Source organism: Brachyistius frenatus, unplaced genomic scaffold (assembly GCF_029030835.1).
Source record: "Brachyistius frenatus isolate BFR_SWC_R1_liver_20210118 unplaced genomic scaffold, ASM2903083v1 Contig_14, whole genome shotgun sequence".
Lineage (NCBI taxonomy): Eukaryota > Metazoa > Chordata > Actinopteri > Embiotocidae > Brachyistius > Brachyistius frenatus.
The window spans coordinates 5483516-5505893 of record NW_027210613.1 but is presented as its reverse complement, the minus strand read 5'-3'; the positions used below and the strand labels follow the sequence as shown (position 1 = coordinate 5505893).

The 22378-nt window shown below is 41.3% G+C and overlaps 2 protein-coding genes across 2 annotated transcripts in view; one reads left to right on the top strand and one right to left on the bottom strand.

Annotated features, from left to right (window-relative positions):
* Nucleotides 1–148: 148 nt before the first annotated feature.
* LOC138617906 (transmembrane protein 158) lies at nucleotides 149–1763 on the bottom strand. The gene has a single exon (XM_069693259.1). It carries the CDS (start codon nucleotides 1451–1453, stop codon nucleotides 770–772), a length of 684 nt encoding a protein of 227 aa, XP_069549360.1. The 5' UTR covers nucleotides 1454–1763; the 3' UTR covers nucleotides 149–769.
* A 10033-nt stretch (nucleotides 1764–11796) lies between these two features.
* The window catches only part of lars2 (leucyl-tRNA synthetase 2, mitochondrial), a 39579-nt gene continuing 28997 nt past the window's right edge, over nucleotides 11797–22378 (top strand). Inside the window, exons 1-2 of the mRNA XM_069693256.1 lie at nucleotides 11797–12030; nucleotides 20890–21134. Of these exons, the coding sequence (XP_069549357.1) occupies nucleotides 20901–21134 (234 nt within the window). The 5' untranslated portion in view covers nucleotides 11797–12030; nucleotides 20890–20900. The remainder of the gene's footprint in view (nucleotides 12031–20889; nucleotides 21135–22378) is intronic.

Genomic DNA, 22378 nt, shown 5'->3' with positions numbered 1-22378 from the left:
TTACCTGCACAGTGAGCATAAACAGTGATGGATCTAGAGCAGCAGTAACAGCTCATTATGCCGAAATCAATGTCCACAGACTTCAGACATTTAACATTGTGGGCTTGCAGTACTTATAAGTACACTGATTTAAGCTACAGAGAACAGGTCAGAGAAAATCTGATTGAGTTTATTTTCATTTAAACTGTTGGAACATGAATACAAATAAACACGTATATGGAACTTGACTTAAGAAATCTACCAATATAAGTATTGAAACCCTCTCTGTGTGTCAATCATAAACAACATCTATTTTTCAGAAGTTATTGGAAAAAAACTGTGACAATTAGAGAGCATGACTAGAGGTTATATATACTGTATGTGACGGCACACTTTAAAGTTCAGTTTTCAGTGCAAAAGTCCTACACGTGTATGATAATAAGGCAAAAAACTCTCTAGAAAGATTAAAAACTATACAAACACTGTTTAAAGAGAAAGGTTTGCACAGTTTACGCTGACATAATCTATAGGAAAGGCCTACAAGGGTATACAAAACACATTGGTGTTGGTCCCAGTATAGATTTCTATTCGCTAGTATAATAATCCTTCATACTTTACCTTGGTTGTCCTCATGAGGAGGAGGTCTAAGGGTTAAAAGAACACCCAAATCTAAAGCATTTGATCAAAAAGTTCTCCAAAACTCCGCAATCTTTCATTCATGTCAACAGTTGAATGGCTACAATTATAGTATAGGCAGCACAGGCTATATTTATGATGAAGATTGTTGCAATTATCTCGGTCTCCTCTGCTCCATCCCATTAGGCAGAAATCCTGCAATGATCGGAACTGGCCATATGAGAGCAGCAACACTCCACACGATGATGACCAAAGTCATGAAACAAGCCACAAGTGTCGACTCGATGGGCTTTCTGTTCAGCCTCCAACTTTTGTCCCCTTTCAGCTCGTCGAGGCTGAAATCCACGCAGCAGAAAGTGACCTGATCTCCGCTCTGCTGGCCCTTCGACCTGCCCTGACCAAACCTGCGGTAGCGGGACATCCCGCAGCCCACGCAAAGACGCAACTCCTGCTGACCCCCGGTGACCCCCAGGTGCTCGATGACCACAGGGGAGATCGCCCTGTTGAAAGACGCCGAGAAAAAAGCCCTGCCGTGGTTGTTGGTGGTGTAGATGAGCACATCACACTGGAAGCCAAAGCTGCTGTCCCAGTGAGCCACCAGCGAGGTCGGCAGGAGTCTGTGGACGCTCACGTTGCACTGGGACAGATTCTGCAGGGCTTCGCTCTCGTCCACAGACCTCTTGGAGAAGCGCACGTCCACCTCCAGGTTGGCCATGAACCTGTTGGAGGAGTTGATGGGCGGCAGGAGGAGGTCTTCGTCGCTCCAGCCTTGGCATCGCAGGAGAAGTGTGGCCACCGCGGTCACAGCCAGCAGGAGAGTCGGAGAGTTGTTCAACATGGCACAGGGCGCGTCTCTCCTGCTCGCATGGTGCTGTGACGATCCGCAGGCGACGGACAAGATGTGCAATGAATGAAAATGCCAATCGCAAGTGGTTTTTAAAAAAGCTGCTCCCAATAGAGAGATTCAATTCCCTGCCCGACTCGTAGAAATGGAAACGTCCAGAGCCTACCACATACGCGCATCGATCCCCCCCTCCCTTTGGATATTTTCCTTCTGTCTTGTTCTCCAAATGAGCTGTGCATGAGAAGCAGACTGGGCAGCGCTGTGTGCTCAATGCTCCGAGCTTCACTCCGGCTCCGTTACTTCAGGTGTGAGCGCAGAGCACCAAACCCCAGGGGAGTGGTGAGGGGAGAGCCTCCAGTGCGCAGGGACAGAAGCGCCGAGTGTAACTCACGTCTTCCACTCAATCCTGACCAGCACTATAAAACTTTCTGGATATAATAAAATAAGCGAATTCACAGTTTTCAAGATAACAATCAGCTTTATTGGTATATGAAGCTTACTTCTTTTAGCCAGTTTCAGAATGTGAAAAAGGCAAACAAAAATAAGAGAGATGTTGTATTCGTAGTCTGCAGAAAACATCCAGTTGCTGAAAACAGTTCATCGACTACCTGGTCTGTTCCTTTGACACAGAGACATCATTTTGTGGAAGAAATATAAGCAGAGCTATAGCCAGGATTTTAGAAGTATTGAGGTCATAAGGTCCCTCAGTGCACCTTCCTGTCCCCATGCACTGGGATCATTCTCGCCAAACACCAAAGATAAATTCTTAGAGGCTTTTTGTTTTTTTTAAATAGTTTTTTTTTTTTCAAATATTTTCTGTAAGCTCAGTAAAAACTAACATTTTTCATTGTAATAGTGCGCTGAGAAACCTTGAATTTGTGCTCTGAGCATCTTTAAAATCTACAACATGAAGTCATTTTTTTTGTGTGTAAATTGATGATTGCTTCAAAACCTTTACACCACCAGCAATATCATTCTGGCAGTGAATAAATGGATCCTTTAATTTAGTTTTCTGCTTAAAGGTCAAGTTTGAGTGTACTGAAAAAGGTATTGGGGATCACCCAAGAAATACAGATGTTATTTTAAGCCATCAGCCTGGCCAGGGATGACAACATCTGTAGATCAGTCAGTCCACTTTGGTCTGCACTGAAATATACCAACAGCTACTGGGTTAGTTGCCATCAACATTAATGGTCAAATGCTAATGCCTTTAGTGGTCATTCTAACATTTTCAGTAGCAGCTTGAAACACAGAAGGACAAAGATCAGGTTATTTTGTGTAATATTTTAACATCTCCTAAATAGATGAGCTCAACAATTGGTACAGACATTCATGGTTCTTAGATGCTGATTGTTAAAAGGTGACATTTGTAGCTTTGGTTGAAATGTCTTGATATGAGTGTTGGATGCATTTTTAACTTTATTACAAATGTTCAAGGCCCCTTCTGGATGAGTTGAAATAACTTTGGTGATCCTCTCCTGTAGTGACACGATCAGGTAAAAATGTATATTTTTATATAAATCCAGCATCCTCAGGGGGTGCTGACCAGATATGAGATTTAAGGAAAGAGATAACCTTTCCAGAGACTAGTTTTCCATTGAAAGAATGAGGTCTGTAAAGGCCACTAAGCTGTGAAACATGATAAGATTTCATGTGACAAAGGACCACAGCATCACAACAAGGTCACACAAATGACTACAACTGATTGAGCTAAAAGATAAGAAGTTAATCTGCATCCCATGCAGGAAAGATTAACCTCTGAACCATTATTTATTCAGAATAGATTCACTGAGTTCAGCCTGAATGATGGCCACGGTGCAGCAGCTCTGCGTGCTGGAGCACCAGTGTCTTGCTCAAAAGCACTTTGTCTGTGGTGGTGAAGTAAAGATGATTGCTGCTCAAAATCTATATAAACCACCACGGCCCGTTCCTCCATAAATATATGCTTCTTTCTCTTAAAGTTGAATTCACTTAAAGTGTGAGTGCCAAAAATGTGTGAAGTTTAAGTGAAGTCATTTAAAAGTATTTCCTTCCATTCAGAGAAAGATCAAGAACCTGCTTTGTTTTATTACAGCTTCCTCTGAAGTAACTCAAGGCCACATTTTGTATACAAAATGTTCCAAAACCAAATATTCATCATCTATTATTTTTTTTAATCCAGTCATAAAATCAGCCATTTTGTGCGCTACATGACCAGTTGCTGTATAAAAATACCTGTAGTGACACATTGCAGGTGAGCAGAGAAGGCAGTGTTATGTTTGTTCTTAAACGTTATTCTGTAATATGATTACATGGCAGAGCCTATAACTCACTCCACTAAGGTTTGGAAGAAAAAGCTGCAGTGTGAAGCTGAATTCAAAATGTCATATTTTGCAAATGTCAACTTATGTCACTTATTTTTCAGATTCAGCTTCAGATTCAGACAACTTTTTTGATCCCAAGAAGGCCAATTCATTTGCAGCTTACCCGGTCCATACACACAACTTTAAAATGCACACGCAAAGTAGTTAGGCCATATGTCAAAGGCAACAGATCATATCAACATTCAGAAGTCAATACAAAGAAAGTCGTAGCAGTATCTAATCTTTTTTTCTCCTTTTGTGTTATCATCTGAAAGTCAGATTGTCTGATAGAGAATTAAGAGCAACGATTTCTCTCATTGAGTTATAAAGAGTTTGGTTTGGTTGTTTTAAAAGAATTATGTGTTTGTTTGTGTTTTGTGTATGTTTGTAGCTTCCCTTTATGAAAAGGTGAACCCAACAGTCCACAGTCCCGTCACTTGTTTGTTCATCTGCTGTCTGCTCTGAGGGCTTTCTGTACGTTGCTCAACCATATTGTGCACTCAGGGGAAGTCAGTCATATCAATAAACATGCGCCTCTGCTGTGCTGCAGCAGCTGGGGTTTTTGTACACAGTGTGTATCACCTTGCTGCTGTATCTGATGCTAAAGAGGACACAATCAACCCCCCCCTCCCCTCATTTTCCCTCCCCTCCCCCTCCCCCTCTCCCTCCCCTGCCCTCTTTGTGTTTTGGATCCAGCACTTTATCACAAACAGCAAACCTGATTACAATTACAGCCGGGGACACGGCTGCAGTTAATCTCAGTGCTGTGGAGCTCTAATAGCAGTTTAAATATTAGGACTGGTGGTTGAACACCTGGCCGATTTTTGGCAAGGGAGAGCTCTGAGTTACGGTCAACGTGAGCAGGCTTTGGCTCAAATCACAGAGAAAAATAAAATGGCTCAAAGTTGAAAACTGATTTCATCCGGATGGGGCCAGTTCTTACCTTTCCCATCTTTTTAACCTTTAAAAAAGTATTCAAATCATTCTTGTTTTATACTTTTTGAAATATGTTGTATTTCTTTTATCTGTTATTGGAGAAATTATCTCTAAAGATATCCAGGTATAGACAGTCATATATCTCAGACTGTGATGGGTGTTTTTTTTGTTGTTGTTTTTTTTATCTACAGGGTCACAGTTGATGTTACTTTTGTCCTACATTTTGCCAAATAAAAAAAAAAAAATCTGTGTAACAGCACCAAAAAAATGAAAGCTTTTAGAAGTCAAATTCGTTCTCTGATCCATTTTTGAACAAAAGGTTAACAGTAGAGGCTTCTCAAAGGTTCAGGGTCATTTCATTTTTTTTTTTTTTTTTTACAGCTCTTACTCCTTTTTTGTCCATCCTCCTGAAGAGGCTATCGAAAAGATAAATCATCCCCCTTCGTCTATCACTTAACTTTCCATGCATCCTACGCCTGGTAACCACTTTTTAAAGGGTGCTCTGACTTAGGAATTAATTACACCTTTTACCAATAAACCCATCCTAACAACTTATATATAATGCATCAGAACAGATAATAAGCTATTGACAGAATTAGGTCATTGACCAGAAGTGAAATCATGATGAATTATTCTGTTTCATCTCTTCTGGCTGGGAAATAGGAATGCCACTTGCATGAATCATTTTTCTTCTGCGCTGTTTAAATGCTGTAATTTGCTCTGGAGGCCTGCCTCCGTGTATTTGATGTGAAGGCCAGCTGAAGTGAAGGATGCTTTGGCCTCAATTTGCACCTGAAAGCCCTTGTCATCTTGTTTCCGTTTAATTATGACAGTGTATTCAGCTCAACCTTCTTTTTTTTTTGCTTTAAAACAATCATGTAGTTGTTCAGCTCTCTTTCTGTACACTCAGACATCTCTAGTGCTCACAAATACTCCCACACGTTTCCAAATGCTGGTCCCTCCGCATCAGATACGCTCCAGACAATGTACTGGTGAGCAGAGCAAGAACATGTAAATTACTTTCTTGTTAATTAATTATGCTATAAAAATGTAAATTGCTTTGGTAAAAAAAATGCAAATGGCCCAAGATAAAAGTCTCCTCTGCAAAAGGAAAATGAAAGATTCATTTTTCTAGAAAGGTAGCTCTTTATTCAGGAAACCAAAAGGAGGACCTGCAGTGGGTCCTGGCTGGCCTTCATCACCTCTGTGCTGGATCAGACGCTGTTAGTCTGACCCACTGGTTCTTACACAACACTGGCTTAATTGGAAGCTGAGGACTGGGTGCATACATCCCCAAAGCCACAGTGTTAAAGCTCTTGTTTTACATCTGAGTCGGGTGAATCCCCTGTCTGTCTCCAGTCATGTCACACCACCAACCACTGCTAGGACTTATCACCACGGCAACAAACACAGCGGTTTCCTTTCTGTTTTGAATAAACTAACAACACCATCACTGTTATTATTGTCATGTATGGTGGTGTCAGTCAGTGCTGAGAGTTCACATGTTGTGTTCAGGGACCGTGTGTCAAAACAGTCCACAGGGCACCCGGCCTATATCACACTGCATCACACAGCCAAAGCAGAGTTTCTTCCTCTCGTACTGCTCCTCTGCAGAAGCAACACTAGTCAGAGAACGACCTATACAGGTGGTCAAAGCTGGTGGTCTGCAAAGAGTCAGAGACAAAGACAAAGTGATTATAAGACAAACACCTGGATGTGTCTTTTAAATTCAGGCTCTCGAGCTAAGAACACCAAACATTTTGAAAACGATTTTTCATTATATGACTTGCATACAGTTGTGGAAGAAGTATTTGGGCCTTAATTAAAAGGGCCCGCCACCTATTTTACACACAAAGTTGAATTTACTCATCAGGAGTTAAACTCAGCCTGTGATAGTTCAGGTCTAAGAGTGAACTTGGATTTGGACTAGAACATTACATTGTTCACTGATTTCAATTTTTTTTTCCCGATGTGTTTCAATGGATTTATTGTTTGTTTTAATGCGTCTGTGACAGGCACAGTTGTGGCATTATGTTTTCGTCCGTCTGTCTGTCCGTATGTCCTAGACTCATGAAGAACACAACTCCCGTCAACTTGGGAATATGATGATCAGATTTTGGTGGGCAAAGGTCACTATGACATGAGGTCACAGTGACCATTGAACACAAGAGGAGACTGTGATCATATTTCACATTTGGTCAGATATTGAACTTGAGACTAATTTTGGGTGTCCACTTTGTAACTGGAATGATTGCTGAGATCTGTGCTGTCAGGATGAAGATGGGTGTGACGTGTTCACAGTTCATAGTGGAGTAGAAAAAGTACAAGCATCTCATAGTTCTGCTTCAGTTCTGTAGTTATGAACGTGTTTCTTATTCCCATTCAGTACAGGCCTTCTGGACATTGTCAAGTCAATATATTGATTAGATTTGTCTCATTTCTTCCTGCATTAGGTCTCCTGAAGTCTCTGTCACACTGATGGCCTTTAAATGAGAGCAATTCAAATGAACACATGTAGAAATTGAATTTTAACTTGAGGTCACAACAAGATGACAATTTGGAAAGTCATTGCATTCGAATCTTAATCAGATTGCCACCCCATTCCCCGGTTTGAGTGCATCATGAGACTGCACATGGATCTGGGTCTGCAGAACTGAGGAGCTGTGCGCTAATTAGCAGCATTAATTGTTGAGGAGCTGCTCTGATATCAGGCAAAGACGATGGGGAGCCAGAGGGATGTCAGAGAGAGTTCCGCAGAGCAGCTTGTGTGTTGCAGAATCTGCATTTTTCATCTCAGATGAGTGAAAGTCATGCGGATGTGGAAGAAAATTAGAACAGGAAAGATCAGGATGGATAGTGATGCTGCCAGGGAACCTCCAACAGATTGTTTGAAATCTTGTTCCAGCTGCAAAGGCCCTCATCTCTCCTGTGCCACCACGTTTCTCTCTGAGGCCTTAGTCTTCCATGAGCAAAGATAAGTGAAGGACACACAGGGCTGTCAGTGAAGTATCCCCTAGAAATAAAATCACACTTATCAGGCTGCCTGAAACACGGTCAGCGGCGTGCAGAGACCTATCAGCCTTCTCGTCGTCGGTCTCTGGGAGCTGAGATGGTACGAGATTGCTTCTCTGTGGCACCGCCGGCCCGCTTCTCACTGAGGCGGATGTGGATTGTGAATCACACATCCGTTGGTATGAAAGGTCACCTTGGACAGGTAAAGACAAGTCAGCCCCCAACTCTCCTCATCTGCTTTCCAGTGAACACGTTGCTGCTCCGGCAGCTCTGTGTGGTCGTTTGTCATCTGGTTCTCTGCTGGTGAAATGCAATTGTCCTGCGAAACAGAGAGACGGTGTGATTACCATGGGTTGTTTGTCATGGTGGGAACAAGGAGGCGGATGTGAGTGGAAAAAGAGGATGATTGGTTGCTTTCAAAAGTGATTTATTTGAAAAACCACAGACGGCCTGCTTGTACCTGAAACTACAATATGGCAGTCCAAAAATGCAGAACTTTAATGCAACCAAAAATAACTGATTAAAAGACTTTGCCAATAAAATGAAGAGGGATGCCAAACAGTTTTTAGAAGGAAAGATATCGAAAAAAGTGAGACAAAGCTGGCAAAAAGGCACAGGACGAGCCGTTCACAGAACTGATTCCATGTTTTATTTCAGAGTCTCTTTTCTCCACAGATTTCCAGCAACAAACTGACTTTATTCACTCAGATGCTCCCCGAGGACACCGAGCCTCCATCTGTTCCTGTAATATGATACCTACCATTTTTCACTTAAATGTCATGGTGTTAGAGGACCATTATTTCAAAATAATATTGACCTGGAGCAGCCAAATTTCACCAAGAACTGTCCTCACATCACACAGTGAGACTTTATGTTAATTTCAGTCTGCTGAAATATGAGCAGCAACATGAACATTAAATAATCTGCATTAGATTTATTCATGAGGATTTAGTTTCATTGTTTTTGGTATTATACAGACACAAAGTATGAGCAGAAAGATGGGCTACGACGCGCATTGAAGGTCATCAACCAGATTAGAGACAAGCAATTTGCAATTATATGCATTTTATCTTCATCAACAGGCCACCACACACTCCACCATTTTGTGATATTTGAATTCAAATTGTAATGTTGTTTGTTCATGTTGCCAGGCAACTGGCAAATAAATGTGATCCGGAGATTATCTAGGAAGACATAATCCTTCTTTTTTAAATCTGACTACTTGTATGGATTAAGCAAACAAGATAGAGTTAGTGAGGTTTAGAGGTGTTGGCAGGCAAACTAGCTATAACTCCCTCTTTATATGTTTTTATATAAAACTATGTTTGATAGACCTTTTTCATGGCAGACATTTAGACTTGTAGCAGTAATGCATGTATATGTATGTACTTTTGATGGCTTAGTTCCATTAATTGTCCCGCTAAAACACACGAACCAACATGCAGAAAAGAAGAACCACCTCAACGAGGAATGCAGCCATCGTCAACACTCCTGTGCTTTCCCTACAATGACAAGTCAAAATGGCTGCAATGAAAAAGGTCCATAGAGTAAGATGTATTTATTGTATTTCACTCTGAACAAGAAAGTGAATAAAGGAATTTTCTAAAATATAAAACTTTTATCATTTTTAACAAATGAACTTGTGTTTGTAAAGCCCTGCACGCCCACACTGCTGTTTGAATTTATTCTGGCAAATTAGACGGTGCTCAGGTTGAAGTTGTGCTGAGCATTATTGTAAAAAACCTCTTCAACCAGTAGTGTGTAATCTCTCCCACCCCACTGTAGAGTCTGTCTGATTTCAATAAAGCCCATTTCCGACAGGTGCAAACATGTTTATGGTAGAATGTACAACCGGCATGTTGCAAAGCATGTAATACACTCACCTGTCCACTAGAGGGTAGCGTGTCGGAGTTACACGTTGGTCTAATGGTTTTGCGTTATAAAGTTAGGTAAAAAAAACAAAACAAAAAAACCCCACTATGTCTAATAACCTCCATCTAATGAAGTTTGTTGTATGACCTATAAGGAAATGTGCGTCTTTTTGTCACGCCAAGCCTCACAATATCCTTTGTTAAAGTTTGTAGCCTTGGATGGGTGTGTAAATTTGAAACCTGAAGTGAATGGCCCTCATCCTTTTTTTTTGACACGGCAATGAATGGGAAGGTATTGTAGGTCATCACAGAAGATCTAATCAGGCAAAAATAATCAGACACTCCTGTGTGGGTGGACCAAAGAAGTGTGCCGGGTCTTCAACTCCCCTGACCTTTGTGCTTTGTTGTGTGATTACGAACCTTCTTCCTCTGTGGAATGACAGAAATTCAAATAAAAAAGACCTGTAATTTATAATTTGTTCAGACTGATCATCAGAACCCTCTAATTCGTACCGTTCACGTGTGTCATCAGATGAGTAAAGGTACCATCCTGTTCATATTCACAGTGCCTACCATGCTCCACTGCTTTAGACCTGGTCTCGTTCAAACAGTTTCATTGACTCTAAATCGGGAAAGGTGACCTTCAAAAGTTACCTTTTATCCTCGTTGCAACATTTTCTCTCATCATGTAGTTATGCAACCTATACTTTGGTTATCTGTGCTTGGAGCTTTACTTTTAAAATGTCAATGTTCAAATACTTTAAAATTCGTCAGTTTTGCTTTTCAAGATTTTTATCAGAAATTCCCGTTTTGAACAGAAACTCCATCTGAAACAGTGGTGAGGAGGTGAGTATCAGATTTATTCCACAGGGACACTCTGGTTTCGGGCTTTGGAGAGTTAGCGTTTCCACTGTATCAGAAGCCCATTTCCCCCTCATTCCTCCTCTTCAGCCACTTCCTGTTGTGCCCTGGGCAGAGGCGCCCATTTAACTCTGATATACGACAGCAAGCCCCAGGTTTAGCTCGCTGACGTCAGACAGAAGAACTTTCTTCATCTCCTGCTAATGATATCTCACCTTCCTTTCTCTCTTCTCTCAATGACTCTGACTTCCCCCCTCCCCTCCTTCACTTCTGTCTGTGTCAGATCAAAGGTGAGACCCACAGGGAGAGAGCTCGTAGAAAAGAAGACTGATGAGACGCTGCCTCCACCTCCTCCTCTTCCTCCTCACTGCCTCTGCTCTGTGATGAAGATGAGAATAAGTAGAGGTGCTCTTTTTCAGTCAGCAATCACTTCACGCTGGAAATTGGCATCAAAGAAATAAGGCTTCTCTTAGAAATCAAAGTCCCTCCTGAGGATACGGTGTTCGTCCTGCTGCCAGCAGTGAATCTGTGTCATGGAATTCTCTCAGTCAGATTTCATGGTAACTCTAGTTCTGTGGAGATGATTGATTTATGATTGGATGTGATCACTTTGGTTTGATTTACATAAAAAGACACTTTAAAACAAACAAACAAGAAAGTTATGAAGAATAGCTTCAGCTTTTCTGTTAATTCTGAAATGGAAGCTCACCTTTTATAAAGTTACAAATGGCTTTATGAATGGTCAAGAAATAATTTAATAATACCGTACAGATCAAAGAACAACACTTGGACTTTCAGCTTGTAAAAAATATCCACTTCTGCACACTTTATAACTTAAGCAGCCTCTATTTTGCATCAAATTATTTATTTTTTTTAGAGCTATAACGTTTAGTCGATTAGATTTAGATTTAGATTAGATTTAGACAGAAAATTAATCACAAACTATTTTTAAATTTCGATTATTTATTTTTTATTTTATTTTATTTTTTCCAATGAAAATCTCTTCTCAGACTAATTTTCTGTGTCTGGAGGCTGAAATTAAATTATATCGTCTGGATTTTTAAAATGAAAACTAATGAATGGGTGAATTGGGGGGGGGGGGGGGGTTACACGGTTGTTACGGTAACAGCGTCACTCACTGACCTGAACATCTGTGATCGCGCGCACGCACGCACATGTTTATAGAGTCAAAATTAAACCTTATTCAGTCAGGAGCGAGGAAGAGCAAAACAAACAGCGTTGTCATGTAAAATGGAGAGAGGAATATTTATTGACATTAGATTACGTCCCGTAAACTTTTTTTTTTTTAATTGTTTTTAACATTTTCAACTGACACCGGTTTGTCTTTGTCGACGTTCGCCGTGTTGATAAAGTTGATTGAAATCCAAGATGGCGGCGCCTGTAGTGGAGACGTGATCCAGAGAAACAGTTTTTTTTCTTCAACGTTTGTAAAGCGGGACCTGACTTCTTTTTTTTTTTTTTAACATGGATTATCGGTTTTACGTCACTACAACCACAACGCGGAAACAAAGGACCGAGTGATAAGACAGTAAGTACATTCAAAAACAGACATTGACGGTTGTAAAGAGGTGTCCTGTTAGTCTCGTGTTTGAAAGCTGCTCTGCTGTGTGAAAGAACAAAGACGAGACGTTTAATGTGGATCAGATTCATGTCATCGGGGCCTTAAAGGTTTCAAATCCAAAACCTGTCAACTCCTTTACTGTCCCACTTCGTGCCCCAGGACGTATTACTACGTAGAGTCAGAGAGCTCCAGGTCTGAACTCAGAAATATGATGCTGCAGAAAGAGACACAAGACAAACAACGCGAGACAGTCAAACAACGACAACAAAAGACACAACATGGCGACAATGAAATGTGAAACGACTAAAGTGTGACTCAAAACCACCATAAAAAAAGATGTGACGTGACCACAAGGAGACATACGTGACCTCAAAGAGACATACGTGACCACAGAGAGACATACGTGACCACAAGGAGACATACGTGACCGCAAGGAGACGTACGTGACCGCAAAGAGACGTACGTGACCACAAGGAGACGTACGTGACCACAAGGAGACGTACGTGACCACAAGGAGACGTACGTGACCACAAAGAGACGTACGTGACCACAAAGAGACATACGTGACCACAAGGAGACATACGTGACCACAAGGAGACATACGTGACCACAGAGAGACACACTTGACCACAAGGAGACATACGTGACCACAATGAGACATACGTGACCACAAAGAGACACACGTGACCACAAAGAGACACACGTGTCCACAAAGAGACACACGTGACCACAAAGAGACACACGTGACCACAAAGAGACGTACGTGACCACAAAGAGACATACGTGACCACAAGGAGACATACGTGACCACAAGGAGACATACGTGACCACAGAGAGACACACTTGACCACAAGGAGACATACGTGACCACAATGAGACATACGTGACCACAAAGAGACACACGTGACCACAAAGAGACACACGTGACCACAAAGAGACACATGTGTCCACAAAGAGACACACGTGACCACAAAGAGACACACGTGTCCACAAAGAGACACACGTGACCACAAAGAGACACACGTGACCACAAAGAGACATATGTGGCTTCAGAGAGACGAGACACAAAATGTATCAAGTGCAACACAAAATGGACGAAACACAGAAAGGCCAGAGATGTTTTATAAAATGTTGATGAAGTGTCCAAATACAAAGTCAAATGTTGATTGTTTTATAGTGTTGCATTATTTGAATAGACTGTTAATCTATTTGAATTTGAATTTGAATTTCTATTATTCCTTCACTTCGTTTGTACTTCGTCTCTTCGGCCTCTTATTTGTGGGCATCGGTGGTCTCATCTTCTGATGATGCAGAATAATAAATCCTCATATAAACATCGACTTAGAGAGACAGTTATTAACTCGGTCCTTGTTGTCATTGTTAGAGGAGCTGGTTGTGAATAACAAAACACAAATGACCTGCTTTTACATCTTAACTAAACAATTTGTCTTTCCTTCACCGGTTCACACACACGAGCCTCCAGGCTTCGAAGCTGCAGGAGGAACCGGGAGTTTAGTGTCTTGAATTGGGGCGTTTGGTCAGGAGATGCCAAACCTGTGATTAATGGGCAATCTATCTGTAATGCGGTGATATCATGGTGAAAGCTTTTGATGTGATCAAATGTTTGAGCATGAATAAGTAGCAAAATCATTTTTTTCTTGGGGATATCTTGTTGATTGTACTCAACACAGACTGTAATTTGTAATCATTATCTGTTTATGTATATTTAGTCCTTAAAACCAGAAACTGACATTTAAGCTTTGATGTAAAGTCACAAGAACCAAAATCCCAGATATCCAATCCAATCACACATCTCAGTATTTACAGTATGTTACGTTCCTGTATAGATTTTATTAAACATTTTTTGGAATCTAAAAATGTTTTACTGCAAAATAAAATGTTCACAATTTTTACAAATTTGTTTTCACAAAATAAAATGTTTTTTCCCGAAATAAAAAAAAAAAGTTTACAATGTCCACACTTATAATATACATAAGTAAACACTTATAAGGATTGGACCAAATACTGATGGCAACTTTTGGCACTCGTTGCCTGAAACACATTTCGAGGTGTCCCTGCAGTCTTAGACATGAAAATGAAAACTACCTTCTGTTGAAACAGGACCTCGCTCTGCCCCGTGCAGAACACACAGCAGAGCCACGGGGCTGTTTGCACAAGTTTTCAGTCACTCGTCATCGGAGACACCCGAATGTATGAGCCCGGTCACCATAGAAACATTAGCTCAAGTCTCTGGCTTCAGCCCACCCACTCGCACCGACAGTGATGCACACACAGTGTTGAGTGGTCGGCTCTCCCAGCCTCAGCCTGAGCCTGAGGGAGGAGCGTTGGCTGCTGCGATTCTGAGCTTATACTTGGGGGAATTTATTTAAAAAAACAATATATATTGAGGAGAGGAGAGGAGCTTGATTATCCCTCAAGTTACTTGTCCTCCCTTCATGCTTGTGTAATTCCCACGACATGATGAAAAGCTTGTAGTTTCTTCCATTGAGTGATACTCTTATTCTTCAAAAGCACTATCTTGTTGCTAAAATCACGTTTTACGATGTGTCAAGTGAAAATCATTTATTTATTCTTTAACTGATTTCGTTGACTGCCTGAGCTCTCTTTCTCTTGTGGAATATAGATCTGCTTAGTGCATATGAGGGCTCATATGTTGTATGCTAATACAATATAATTTGGGTTGTCTTCCACCAAAAGTCATGTATATTGATGTATTCTTTGTTGGTTGGTGGAGGTGGGGGTTGTCTTCCTTCACCCCCTGGAGTCCTCCAGACAGCCATCTGATAATGCCTCAAAGAACAACTGTATGTGACCCCACAGGTTGCAGACCTCCTACTGCGACCTTTTGGTTTGGCCAAGCAGTATCACTCTCATTTACATACACAGCCTTTTGTCTACACCTTAAGATTGGTAGTGATGGTACGACCTATATGTAAGTAATATGATATGATATATATATATATGTGTTGTATTGTTGTAAACATATCCTAGCACAGAAGCACAAAATACATACTGACTGTAAGCATTGTAGAACACATTGCTTATGCAGGAACTTAACACGTTGGGGTCACAGTAGGGTGCAACTCACTATCAGATCAAAAGGGGGATGTGGTTCAAACGGAGGACAGTGGAAAAATACTGAGACAAACATACTATGCAAATGTCCCGCCACAACCTAGGTAACGCCTCTTCCTATAGTATAAGTGTATGTGCCGGAAAGGGGGAAGTCAGAATCCAACAAAGAGACCTCAGGTTGATGTTGGGCTCTCCAAGATATCTTGTAAACTACGCTTAATAAAAATCAACTAAGACCGGTAAATGCCTAAAAGACTGCTTCTATCAACGGACTCGGGGAAAACAATTGGGGACAACAATTTGAGATACAACAATTTGGGGGCTCGTCCGGGATAGAGGCATATTCGGACCTGATTCAGCGAAGCACAGGCACTCAGAGACCAGGTCGACCGCACGAAGGTAAGCAGAAAACCGAGTTTAAACTGAATTTCTGCGATTGACTACTACTAAAAAAGTCTCTGTGAATCTGTGTAAACTGAATCGCTAAAAAGGCAAAATAAAGTTGTGGAGAGCGGAATCTCTCGGGAAGAGAAGCGAGTAAAGTCCAGGTCGTGGCGGACCAAACCAGGGCCTGACGGGGCACTGGTAAAGCTGGGTGAAACGCCCGGGGGAATTAAGGAAGCCCCCGAATTAAGTCCTGGTGGTGGCGGACCCTACCAGGGTCTGACGAGGCCTTGGCAAGCGCTGGGTTAGAGGCCCCGGGGGGATTTCAGGAACCCCCCGAATTCTATGGGTTGGAAGGAGCGGGGAGCGTGAATCTGAACAAGAGAGTTAAAAAGAGTTGTAAAATATAATACTCAGAGAACGGCGACTCTCAAAAATAGAGTGGTTGAAATGCCCGGGGAGTAAATCTCTCAAAAATAGAGCGTTGAGATGCCCGGGGAGTGAATCTCTCAAAAATAGAGCTAAATAGAGCAGTAGCGAAGCTCAGAGAGCGAATCTCTTAGAAATAGCGTTAAATAGAGCTGTAGCTTTAATACTGGAATAGCGGCGTCTCTCAGAAATAGCGTTAAATAGAGTTGTAGTTATAATACTGGGAGAGCGGTGAATCACTCAGAAATAGGTTTTTTTGTTTTGGGTCGAAACGCCCGGAGTGTATGAACTCAGAAAGAGGTTTTTTTGTTTTGGGTCGAAACGCCCGGAGTGTATGAACTCAGAAATAGGTTTTTTTGTTTTGGGTTGAAAACGTGGGTGGCTTCCAAGAACTAAGCAAGTTTTATAGAGACATCCAGTCTCGGCAAGTTCTTGTTCTGTGGGGACAAAGGGTGGTGTTGGTGAAGAAGTGAGCGTGAATTAAAAGATTTGTGGTATCTGGGGCGACCCCTAGAGTGAGACCGGACTGAATCTATTCAGCCTGGAAGCTTGTCTCACTAGATCCACAAATTGACCTAAAGGAGTCATTCACACTCAATCTCCACGTGTGTGTTGAATTATCACTGTGTGGTAGTGTTGAATAAACAGTAAAAAACAAATTAAAAAAGGAAAAGGAAGAGATGCAGGATAGGAGAAGAAGTTTGCATAATATGGCAGTAGTAGGCAGAGCCACACAGCAAGTGTGGGAGAGTAAAAGAAAAGACCAGATGAACAAAATTACTGAGAGAGAAGGATAACATAAACAGAGGCAGAATCTCAGTCAGAAATAACAAAAATTGAAGTAAGCAAAAAATAAAATCAGAACACAGTAAAACTAACGCTGAAAGATCGCGCTAAAACAGACAAATGACTAGAATAATCCAGAACGTAATAATATATAAATAAAAGAACGGGAACAATTAATAATAGTGATAGTTAAAAACGAAATAATAAAAAAGATAGAGAAACAATATGGTTAAGAAAGCCAATTAAAAAAAAAAAAAAAAAAAAACAAACAAATATGGGTTAAAGATTGAAGAAAATACATGAATAAACAAGAATAACCTAAGATAAGTGATAGCATAGAGATAACAGGAAAAAGCAACAGGAGGAGCTGTTAAAGGCACAGGCTCAGCTTTTGAAATTCCAATTAGATGACGCCAGACGCAAAAGCTACTGATAAGTAAAAAGGACACAAAACAACGGGGAGAGTAAGGGAGAAAATTAGGTTAGAGACAGCAAAATCTGCATCACAGCCCCGTGAGAGCCCTAAGGTGGGAAAATCAAACAAACCCACAGTAAAAACGAGAGATATTATAAGATGCAAAGATCACGGACAGATTGAGAGGGCTTGGGTGTGGTAGCCAGAGAGGGAAGCAAGAGGACTCTACCAGTGCAGAGGAAGATGAAACTCTGCAACAATACAGTCAAGCCACCCTGAGAGCAAAGGAGGCAATACAGCAGACCAGCACCATGTCTGCACCGCAAGAAGTGGACAGAGAGAGTGAGGACAGAGACAAACACTCCTCCTCGGAGCAACCACAAGCAACAGGCATCAAAATAAAGACCAATAAAAAAAGAAAAGACACTGAAATCATGACAAGAGGCAGTAAAACACCGAGATGGATCCGGTGGCACAAGTACGGGAGGCACGGACAATCTGGGTGTCAGAAACAGTTGGCTGACCTCGACAGACTCCACCGACTCGAACTCCTTTCATACCTGTCACGTGATCACTGCTAAGAGACACTAACAACAGAATACTACAGAGGATCAAAGGGGACAATAATCCCCTCAACGTTCAGATACCGAGACAGTATACTCTCGGTATCCGAAGCAAGAAGACAGCCAACTCGAACGAGGGAGGGCTCGTTTGCATCAAGTGTCTGCCACGTCACTCGAAGATCGCAAGTTGATGATCCACATATATAAATTTTATGTTTTGCTTGGCTATTGATACCTGTGCTGTTAATTGATGCAATAATTCTGTTAACAAATTAAGATGAACAAGAGAACCAGTCTCTGGGGTGACTGGAGATGGCTCATGACCTTGGGACTCATCTCTGCAGGTGTAGTATGTGTCATAATATGGGAGATAGAGATTTCAGGTGTGCCATTGGGACCAGAGGAGCACCATAACTAGACAAGGGCACTCAACAGACGAAAAAGGGAACAACCACGCCGGGTACAGTTCACCCGAAGAACACAGACAGAGAAAAATATATCAGGTCGTATGTAATAGTTGTGAATGTCATCTAGCTTAGCATTTTTTGTATTTTTGTGGTTAATAATACCTGTCAAAATGGTGATCTCTTAAATTGAGATCAAAAGGGGGATTGTGGAATATAGATCTGCTTAGTGCATATGAGGGCTCATATGTTGTATGCTAATACAATATAATTTGGGTTGTCTTCCACTAAAAGTCATGTATATTGATGTATTCTTTGTTGGTTGGTGGAGGTGGGGGTTGTCTTCCTTCACCCCCTGGAGTCCTCCAGACAGCCATCTGATAATGCCTCAAAGAACAACTGTATGTGACCCCACAGGTTGCAGACCTCCTACTGTGACCTTTTGGTTTGGCCAAGCAGTATCACTCTCATTTACATACACAGCCTTTTGTCTACACCTTAAGATTGGTAGTGATGGTACGACCTATATGTAAGTAATATGATATGATATATATATATATGTGTTGTATTGTTGTAAACATATCCTAGCACAGAAGCACAAAATACATACTGACTGTAAGCATTGTAGAACACATTGCTTATGCAGGAACTTAACACGTTGGGGTCACAGTAGGGTGCAACTCACTATCAGATCAAAAGGGGGATGTGGTTCAAACGGAGGACAGTGGAAAAATACTGAGACAAACATACTATGCAAATGTCCCGCCACAACCTAGGTAACGCCTCATAAGTGTATGTGCCGGAAAGGGGGAAGTCAGAATCCAACAAAGAGACCTCAGGTTGATGTTGGGCTCTCCAAGATATCTTGTAAACTACGCTTAATAAAAATCAACTAAGACCGGTAAATGCCTAAAAGACTGCTTCTATCAACGGACTCGGGGAAAACAATTGGGGACAACAATTTGAGATACAACACTCTCCACACCATATAACATAGAATACCTTTCCGGTGGGTCCTCCACAGCTTTAGATAAACAGTCATCATTTTATTTACCTCATTTACATCTTTGACTCAACTTGGTGTCACGGAGTGCAGATTATCACGTCTTCCACTCCGCAGCTATAAAGGTCTCGCTGTCCGACATCAAGATGCGTCACTGATGTGAACGCAGTCTCCCGACGGGTCAGGTGAGCGGCAGCGGTCCTCCGCTGCCAAGGATGCAGAGACTGTAGCGATATCTTGGGTTACCATGGTAACTGTATATATATTTGTGTGTTGTGATGCGATGTTTAAAGGACAAATGTGGGACAAGATGCTTTGTTTTTTTTCTTTTCCCTCGACTGTCTGACCTGCATGAAGCCACAGGAAAGTTTATCTGAACTTCTACGTTCATGAAAGAGAGTGAAACTTTTCTGAATGTTGCTTCTTTCAAGCGGTTAGTCGTGGGACTGGTTGTATGATCCAGTGTTTTGTCCTTTTCAACCTACATGTGAAAACTTGAAGGAGTAGGAAGTTCTCTCCGCTTGATGTCTAGAGGCGGTTCGAGGACTTAATGTTCTGTAACGTAATAAAAAACAAAGTATAAGAGTCATGGGCACATTTAAAGCAGAGAAATCAGGGTATCATGTTAAATCAGCTGTCATCCTCACATCCGAGTAGCCAGGCGGTTTGATAAGAACAACCTGTCTAGAGCTTCACAGTGAGGCAGAGCCTTTATCACTTCACGCTGAATAAAACATCTTATTTACACAAAATCATGCTGTTGTGGGAGTGACGTGGCGTGAAGGACACAGACTGGGAAACAGCAGCGGTGGGAAAAAAAAAAGAAAAAAAGATCACGTGGAAAGACGCAGATGTGTCACTCTGTGTTCCCAACAAGTGGACTCCGTACATGGACTCACATGGGATGAGCTTTTCATTCCCATTACACCAAGCGGCGGCCGTCCGCCTTGTGAACAACAGCTTCGTTGTTTTAATGAAGAAGACGTTTTTAAGTCTCTCTCATCATTTTTGACATTTCAACTTTTGTACTCAAAATATTTTGAGGAAAAAAAGGGGAGAAAGGAACACTACAAAGTCAAAATGTGTTATAAAGCACAACTTTCTAATACTTGAAGTTTGATTTTTTTTTTTTTTTTATTATTCTGTGGCACAGTTTTTAGAACAAGTCACCTGCACTCTTATGGACATGTTTTTTTAAATGTGACTTTTAGTAGAATCACAACCATTTTGTATACAAGAACAAATTAAGTTGTTAAAGTTATTGTTTTAAATGCATAAAAAGTCATATTAATATTTTCTTTGTCGATTATGTGACCCTTACTGTTAATTGATCAGCTAACTGACCGACTGTCCTAATGTTCAAAGTGATTGTCCTCTGTTGTCTTTCTGTCTGATAATAGTCCAAAATACAAATACATTCAATATAATCTGAAATTAAAAAAAGAGAAAACCAGTAAATCCTCATATATGATAAAAGGGATCCTGCTGTTCTACTCTTTTTTTTTTTCCTTTACCACAATTTCACAAATGAATTGTCTAATCTCGGCAGTACCAAATCAGTGATATCATTTTACATTTGATTTGTTTCCTGCTCTGTGGAAAAATAAAGGTGACACCCGTGTTAAAGTAGTTGGCTGTAGGTGACCCATCTGTGTATTTCACCTGCATGTCAACACTCCCACAAGCCACCTGCCTTTTTTTTTTTTAAATTTGATTTTTTACTGTGTCTCTTCTCCCGTGTTTTAGGAGACACAACCATGCAGGCGTCCGTGAGAAGGTTGGCTCTGTATCCCCTGTGTGCAGCCCGGTGTGGACAAAGTAGGGGGGCCCCCCTGAGTCCAGTACTGCGCCTCCTGACCCCCAGCAGTCGCACCCTGTTCAGCGAGACAGGAGTGTGGGAGCAGGTCTATCGAACTGAGACCAGATGCAGAGTGGAAGAATGGTGGCACCCCCGGATTATGGCGCAGTGGCGAAAGGATGCGCTGGAGGAGGTACGAGGGGCTTTGCTTTATTCCACGTGCCCACATGCAGTCTTTAACCTGGTGACTTCGTTATAAATAAGATGATGTTATATACTGGTTTCAGAAACTTGCATAAGCATTAATCCCACTGGGATACGCTGTCTAGATCCCGATCGAATATTGGATTTTCGGGGGCGATGCTAATACCGATAGTCAGGAGTAAATAAATTCCTGTTATTATATACACTTCCAACACACATTTTTTTGGAGTGATCCCTCAAATGTAGTTATCAAACACTTGAGACAAAGATATGCAATTGAGGCAGGACATTTTACAATTTATCGTCCACACTGACATCAAACTATTTGGCATGTTGCTGCAGGAAAAGCGCAGACGTTGATTCACTGGTTTACTGTGAAACTTGATGGAAATGAGCAGCTGATGATGAACCTTTTTTCAAATGTGCTTTTGACAAGTCACAACTTCGCTGTGAAGAAAGTCTGTTTTTGGTCAGAGGGCTGTTTCACGAAACCTGTATAAGGGATTAAGCTGGGATTGTCCAGCTATCCTGACTGAATTCAGCTATGATTCGATTTCATGGGAGCAGCACCACATAAATTACATGGACATTGACTCAGCTAGCCTGCTCCAGACCAGGCTAACAGCCGGGCTTGATTAGTCCTGATGCCTTTCAATTAGCTGTCCCTTTGCTCAGAAACCAATTTCTTAACAATTATTCCATGTTCTAATGTTAGTTGGCCATTTTGCTTGTTTTGTATAACTCTGCATTAAAACAAGCTTACGTTTATAAAAACGGATGTTTTTGTTGTCGTTAGTGATTTGATGAAAATTGTATTGCTCTAAAATTAAAAAAAAAATACATATTTTTAAATCTTTAGTGAGACTGCATCCATCTATCTGGACAAATCTATCTGACAAATCTTTAATATTAATTGATTAATAGGTTGTTAAGCATCCTTCCAAATGATCCTCTCCGCTATTACTGGCTGATTATATATCCTAATGGTCTGATCGTGCGGCTGTCTGGGACCGGCTGACAGTGATTAAGTGCATTTATGACAGGACCCTGGTCCTAATTAATTTATTGAAAAATTCATGACTCAAGTTTCCTGTAATCATGTATAGTTGGGAGTAACAGGCACTTACTGTGTTGCCGTGGTAACAGTGTTGTGACCGTAAAGCATCTATAATCTGCGCTGCCACCATTTAGATTATGATACTATAATCAGATGCTGATAGAGCCAGAAGTCAG

What these genes read in the sequence shown, in the direction of transcription:
- LOC138617906 (XM_069693259.1), bottom strand. Translation starts at nt 1,453, where the DNA reads ATGTTGAACAACTCTCCGACTCTCCTGCTGGCTGTGACCGCGGTGGCC.